The sequence below is a fragment of the Stigmatopora argus genome, chromosome 3 (assembly GCF_051989625.1).
Source record: "Stigmatopora argus isolate UIUO_Sarg chromosome 3, RoL_Sarg_1.0, whole genome shotgun sequence".
In the NCBI taxonomy this organism is placed as follows: Eukaryota; Metazoa; Chordata; class Actinopteri; order Syngnathiformes; family Syngnathidae; genus Stigmatopora; species Stigmatopora argus.
The window spans coordinates 10,030,526-10,037,311 of NC_135389.1; the positions used below are offsets into that span (position 1 = coordinate 10,030,526).

A 6,786-nucleotide genomic window follows, 5' to 3' on the forward strand; every position below is an offset into this window, starting at 1 on the left:
TGGGATTGAACCCTCGATCTCAGAACTGTGAGGTGTGCTGTCTAGGTGTACTTGTTGTGCATTATTAAGATGAAAGTTTTACTGCAAATTGTGAGCCAGATTTGTTCACTCAAAACAGTCAACCTTTGTTGCCTTTTATTTATGACATGCCTCTATGCAGTAGTTAATTTCCTACAAAAATACACAAGAAAGAAGTGACCACCTAACCACCTAACATTATAGTTCCAGCATGTGACATCCAACTGTTTTTATCACCTGTAAAGTTCTTCAACCAGCAGGTGAACGAGGTACAGGTGGAGAAGCGATGCGATCACCAAGTGGGCGGAGTCTAATAGTTTTATTAGTTTGCTGCTCATCTGACTCAGTTCCTTAAGAAATACAGAACATTACTATGACTACCAACAATGCACTTACTTTATGTGTAGCTTCAGCATTAATATTAGCATTATTGATGTCTTCACAGGGCTTGGAGTTGAGGCCTAAAGTCCAGCTGTCTGCAGGTATGCATTTCTGACGATCTCATTAATAAATTGAGCAGTGGTTAATATTTCATGACTTTTTTTACGTTAAATTAAACATTTACAAGCAGACACGGGAAAGCTTTTTACCGTTTCCTGGTTTTATAACAAACATCGTCTTTGATGAACGTCTTCCTATGCGTTCCTCTCCGTTCGTTTTGCAACATTTAGAGACATGATTCCTTTTGATGGTCCTGGCTAAGCGGCATACAAACGTTGATCTTGGAAATCGCTAACAAAAAGGTTTATGCTATCAGGAGTCAAATTGAATATTTATTTGCTTAAAAGTTGCTCATTGAGTAACTAGATAATTGATTTAATTGTCAAATATGTACTTTGATAACTATGCATAGTGCAGTTGACAATATGAATAAATAGAAATTGGGGCTCTAAGCTCTTTTTTTATATTTTTTTATACTCGACTGAGAAAATTGATTATATTAAGCAATAATAAATTTGGAAAAAAATTATATCTAAAGGTGACTTATTTTTCGGCTCTTGAAACAACATAAGAATCAGCAGGGTTGAAACATGTCCCATTACAGTAATCCCTCGAATATCACGGTTAATGTAGATCAGACATGGCTGCGATAATCGAAAAAAATGCGGGTCATCCCTATTTAAAAAATAAAATAAAAAATTCCCCCCAAAAACGATGTCGTGAAGCCGCGAAAGTTGAACCGCGAAATGGCGAGGGATTACTGTACTGCCACTGTTCCCAGTTCAATTAGATTGGACGTCTTTTGCTGTCAATGGCAGCAAACAGTTAACTGACCAGGTTACCCCACAGTCTACTGAAGATATTTATTCAAATGTGTCAATATACTTTTCATGTATTGACACCAATCTGCTCCTTATCTTAGTGTGAGAAAGACTAGACTCGGGAAGGTAACATCAGAATTGTTAATTTTGTTTGTTTAAAGAAAAGCTTTTGTTTGTTTACTTCTTTTCCCGGTCTGGTAATCGCCCTTTAAATTTTAAAGTTTAAGTAGCGGAATAACAAGAGTCCTTTTTTATTTGAGCGTAAAAGCCTCCAAAAGAGACACCTTTTAAGCCTAATTCATCATTGATTGCCTGGGACTCCTCTATGAAAACCACATGCTTTTAGTGAAATCTGTTTGTGTCTGTAGGTGAAGCTCAACAACCCATTCCTCCGGTGACACTAACGAAGCAACCCTTGCGTGAACCTTTGTCCTGGAGGCCTCCTCCACCCCCCGTGGAAGAGGATCCCCGCTTCCCCCCGCATTTTGAGCTGAAGCCCCCAGAGGCACCCGATAGCATTCGGGTCACCTGCATGGAAAACTCCATTAGGGTGGAAGCCAAACGAGACCTTCTGGGCATCGGGCAGCTGATCAAGCCTGCGGACATCACCCTGGGAGCATGTCCATCCACCAGAGAAGACACACAGGACCAAGTCTTGATATTTGAGTCGGAGCTGCATGCGTGTGGAAGCCAAATCGTGGTGAGTTTCTGGGGGTCCCGGACTTGAGACTTGAAATAGTAGTCCAAACAGCTTGTTATGGCTCCAAAACTCCTGGGCAATCCAGGAGCACCTCCTATGGGAGTAGCCTGGAGGCATTTAAAAGACTACTGCTCTTAAAAGGAACCATATAGTATTAATTTTTAGGGTGAAATTTCGTTTGTTTACATTTAGGGCTCTGGGGCAAAACATTGTTTTGATTTGATAAAGCTGACTTGATTTGCTACTTTGGACACATGTGACATAGACGATACTAAATGAACAAAAGACCCTGACCTCATCTTAACTATTGTAGATGTCTGAGGATTTCTTCGACTATGTCTTCAAGTTGCAGTACACTCCATCTCTGGGAGACACGCCCATTATCCGGACCAGAAGCGTCACTGTCAACATCCAATGTCAATACCAGAGGTGGGACTCTCCTAAACCGGACAACTGTACAGTGGTAACTTAAAGACCTGTAAGTTTGGGTCTTTGTAAGTCAAGCTAACGTTGCAGAGTTTCAATCTAATCCATGTCCATTTTTCTCCAGCTTTGCTTTGTGTTTTCAGGAAACACAATGTGAGCCTCGGCTTCCTGAATCCCACCTGGACTCCATTTCACGAATCCAAAGTCTCTGAGGAAAGCCTTTACTTTTCTTTCAAACTCATGACTGGTGGGTTACTTTTATTTATTTTAAACTGGACGTGTTTGATGTGATGCTCTTCCTCTCTCAAGATGACTGGCAGTCTGTTAGGCCATCTTCTGAATTCCTGCTGGGAAACATGATGAAGTTTGAAGTTTCTGTCAAGCAGTTCCACCACATGCCTCTCAGGGTGACTGTAGATGACTGCGTGGCGACCTTGGTCAAGAACATCGACACGGTCCCTCGTTACGCCTTAATCGGCAACAACGGGTGTGTGCTTCTGCTGCTGGTGATGTTTTGTACAGTGGTACCTCGATATACGATCTTAATCCGTTCCGGGACTGAGATCGTATGTGGAGCTTTTTGTAACTTGAGCGGACGTTTCCCATTGAAATGAACTAAAATCAAATCAATTTGTTCCAACCCTCTGAAAAAAACACCAAAAATGGGATATTGGATTGGAAAAAATGTTGTATTTGTTCTCATTCACCATCTATTAACAAAGTAACACATAACTAGTGGTTTAATAGTAATAAAATGTGTTTAATAGAAGTAAAATTAGACTCATTTCGCGGAGGGTAGAGAAGGCAACATATACGGAGGCGGGGGGGGGGGGGGGGGTGTTCGGGGGACTTCATCCACGGCAACAACGCACTCGTAACCGAACAAACAAATTTAAATTAACTTGGACTAATATATACAGACACACTAAAACATATGTTTAATGTAACTTTACACAAAACTGAATTCTAATTTAGTTTTAAAATTATTTACCTTCGTTCTGGGCGGGTTAGCTGTTTGGCACGCCTCCACCCTCACGTTCGCCATCGATGGGCTGTTTGCTGTTGTATTCCCTTCAAAATATTCCGAAAATGATGAACACAAATGTCCTCACAATAGGATAACGCACAACCACTTGCCAACGAGAAGTAGTCTTGAATGAGCGATCGCTGGAGAGAACAGGCTAAAGAAGGAATAACAGTCTACCCACGTATTGATTGTGGGTAATGAAGTTTTATTCTGAGAAAGAGTGCCATTGCTTATCGGTGTGGTGTGCATGAGTATACTTCATTACCCAGAAAGTCTTCTTTTTGCCCGCGCATGCGCGTTGTGCGTTTCCTGGTCGATACGTAGGAGAAACTCGTCTGAATAAATCGTTCAGTGCTCGTAGATATCTGTTATACACGAAAGAGATGCGGCAAAAAAAGACAGTGCGCTACAATGAAATTTTGATCGTATCTAGCGCGAATTATTCAATCGAAATGTTCATCGTACCTCGAGCATGTCGTAGGTAGAGCTGATCGTAGGTCGAGGTACCACTGTATTTGTTTTTCTTTGGGAAGATGGACTGAAATCAACTTGTGTAGTGTAGTGAAACCAAATTAATAATTTAGGGTGCTTAAGTCCAAACATATCAAATGTGACTTTTTGCGTGAGGGTTAAAACATATTTTTACTTGGCTATGTTCCACCACTGCATATTTCATGTGACTTTTGTGTGTTCAGGTGCCTGTTTGACAGTCGGGTGACCGGCTCGAGCTCCCTCTTCCTCTTTCGTTTGAGGGATGACCAGTTGCGGTTTGAGGTGGAGGCTTTTAAGTTTGAGCAGGATGACCAAGGCGTGGTGAGAAAATAGTGTTAGGTAAAGAGCTCTCTATGAGCTTTGGTCCTTCTTGGCTTATGGTTCTTCTTCAGCTCTACATCACCTGCAACTTGAGAGCCATGCCTGTAACTGCCGTGGTGGATTCTGACAACAAGGCCTGTTCCTTTGCTGATGGGTGAGATGCCGCCCACTGAATTGTCCTTGAATTAGTAAATATTGCACGTGGAGGATTTGATTCCTTAATTTTGATTACGTTTCTAAATCCATGGAAAAAAAGCCCTGGGTTTGTGGCCCACAACCTTCCATTTGGAGGAAAGATCTTAAGCCACAGCGCAACCCGATATTGGATTTTTTTGGGGGGCCCAATCTTACCTCAAATTCCATTATTCTACTTTATACTCTGCGTCATCATTTTTGAGACATTTGCAACTTAATTCATAACTTTGCATTCAATCTATACCTGAAAGTTAAGATAATACAGTATCTTACCTCTGTATTTTTATTGTTTTTGGACTTTATGTAATTATGGACGGAACTGCAGAACTGGTGTAGTAGGAGAAGAAAGAAAAAGAAATTCATCAAGCTCCATTAAGGAAGCCTCAAAGGACTCTTAGGCTTTTACATGGGCACTTGGGAGGGATGTTATACTTAAGTGGGAGGCTCTCTTTTCCATGATTTTGGGCTCTTTTTACTATACTTGATATTATAAGACAGGGGCGGCCCGACGGCGTGAGTGGTTAGCACGTTGGACTCACAGCTCTGGGGTCCTGGGTTCAAATCCAGGCCAGTCCACCTGTGTGAAGTTTGCATGTTCCCCTGGGTCTGCAGGGTTTTCTCCGGGTACTCGGGTTTCCTCCCACATTCCAAAAAAACATGGATGGTAGGCAATGTTCCCTCTAATTTTTTGTTTGTCTGGGCAGAAAGACAACCTCCCTGAGCACACTGAGTACCGGTGTGAGCAACATCATCATTGCTCGCTATGGGCACACACCAGTATCACACCTGCCATAAGCAGGTGCATGTCTACTACACATAAATGATTTAATAATAATAAAATGTAATGATTAATATCTATGAATGGGCGGCCCAGCGGATGAGTGCTCCGCGCATCGTCCTCACAGCTAAAAAAAAGGGATTTTATTTTGTGCGCTCCATATGATTTGCTGTGCGCAGAGAAGACGAGTAGTGCGCAAATGCGCACGTGCGCAGCTTAGAGGGAACATTGATGGTAGGCTGATTGGACACTCTAAATTGCCCATAGGTATGAGTGTGGGCGTGAATGGTTGTCTGTCTCCTCGTTCACTGCAATCGGCTGGTCACCGATTTAGAGTGTCCCCTACCTCTGGCCTGAAGTCAGCTGGGATGGGCTCCGGCACCCCCACCACCCTAGTGAGGATAAATCGATTCAGAAAATGAATGAATGAATTATAAGACAGGCTACACCCTGAACTTCACACACTTTTTAGACTATCTACCATTCACAATCTATTCTCCACCATCAGTGACTTTCACATAAATATAAGTAGTAAAATGAAAATGTAAGTGAAAATGATGAGTAAAAGGGTAAAATATTCACTTAAAAAACAGTCTATTTCTGTGTCTATTTATAGGTGGACTGAGGCAAGTGGAGTGCATGAGGCATGTTCCTGCTGCGACACAGATTGCGGAACAGGAAGGTGGGCGCGAGTGATGGGAAACAAGGGTCACCTGAAACCAACAGGTAGGTCTCGGATATATTTAAAGAAAAAAAGGGGTGTGTCTATTGAGGTTCTGCTAAATTTCTGTTGAGTTTGTTGATGTGTTTTGAATGCATCTTTTTTAAAATTAAATTTTGAATATTTCAGGTGCAAAATGGGAGGAAGAAATTGCTGTCGGTCCAGTCACAGTGAAGGAAAGACCTAATGACATGTCTTGAGCTGCAATAAATCAAATGTCCTAATTACGGGGCTTTTATTTTATTTGCCTCAATAAAATATCAGATGATCATAATTTGGGGCAACAGCACCTTCTGATGTTGTAGTGAAGCCTCGCAGTTTAACACTCCCATACTGGAAAATGCAAATTGTTCACTATGAACCTTTGAAGGGATTGAAATAATTCATATTATCCCAAAAGAGAAAAATGTCTGCTCATGTAAACATTTGTCAACAACAAAACCAATTTTGAGCACTGGAAAAAAAGGGACAGCAAATTAAACGGGAATAAGTAGTATAAAAAGTATATATCTGAGGGAGCTATATAAATAATGATTTAGGATTCAAGATTGATTAATAGCACCTATATAAGACAAAAAATAGATGGATGATTTGTGGTTGAATATGAAGCGCAAATTTGAATAATTTATTTCATTCCTCTGTGAGATGAGTAATTAAATTTCAATTGACTATTTCATAAATGCTAGTAGCTTCAGTTGTTTATGTTTTTTTCAATTCGAGTAACTAAAACATTAGTTTAAGATTTTTTTGTAGACTCATTTGAAGTCATCATTTTAAATCATTTTTTTAGATGTGAAACGTGATTGTGGGGCGGCCCGTAGCTCAAGTGGTTAGCACGCCGGCCTC

The 6,786-nt window shown here is 41.0% G+C and overlaps 1 protein-coding gene across 2 annotated transcripts; it reads left to right on the top strand.

Moving 5' to 3' along the window:
- Positions 1-334: 334 nt before the first annotated feature.
- Positions 335-6,164, top strand: LOC144071107 (zona pellucida sperm-binding protein 3-like). 2 transcript variants are annotated; one of them, XM_077595936.1, is made up of 9 exons: positions 335-500; positions 1,649-1,980; positions 2,294-2,409; positions 2,550-2,653; positions 2,716-2,893; positions 4,129-4,246; positions 4,318-4,400; positions 5,836-5,945; positions 6,070-6,164. In XM_077595936.1, exons 1-9 carry the CDS (start codon positions 392-394, stop codon positions 6,138-6,140), a joined length of 1,221 nt encoding a protein of 406 aa, XP_077452062.1. In that variant the 5' UTR covers positions 335-391; the 3' UTR covers positions 6,141-6,164. The 2 variants fall into 2 exon arrangements, with proteins under 2 accessions (XP_077452062.1, XP_077452064.1); XM_077595938.1 differs by having other exon boundaries at positions 2,327-2,409.
- The last annotated feature ends 622 nt before the right edge of the window (positions 6,165-6,786 follow it).

Coding starts and splice junctions, on each gene's coding strand:
- LOC144071107 (XM_077595936.1), top strand. CDS start 392: ATGACTACCAACAATGCACTTACTTTATGTGTAGCTTCAGCATTAATA. Junction 2,654..2,715: donor TTCTTTCAAACTCATGACTG/GTGGGTTACTTT, acceptor TCCTCTCTCAAG/ATGACTGGCAGTCTGTTAGG. Junction 4,247..4,317: donor AGCAGGATGACCAAGGCGTG/GTGAGAAAATAG, acceptor GTTCTTCTTCAG/CTCTACATCACCTGCAACTT.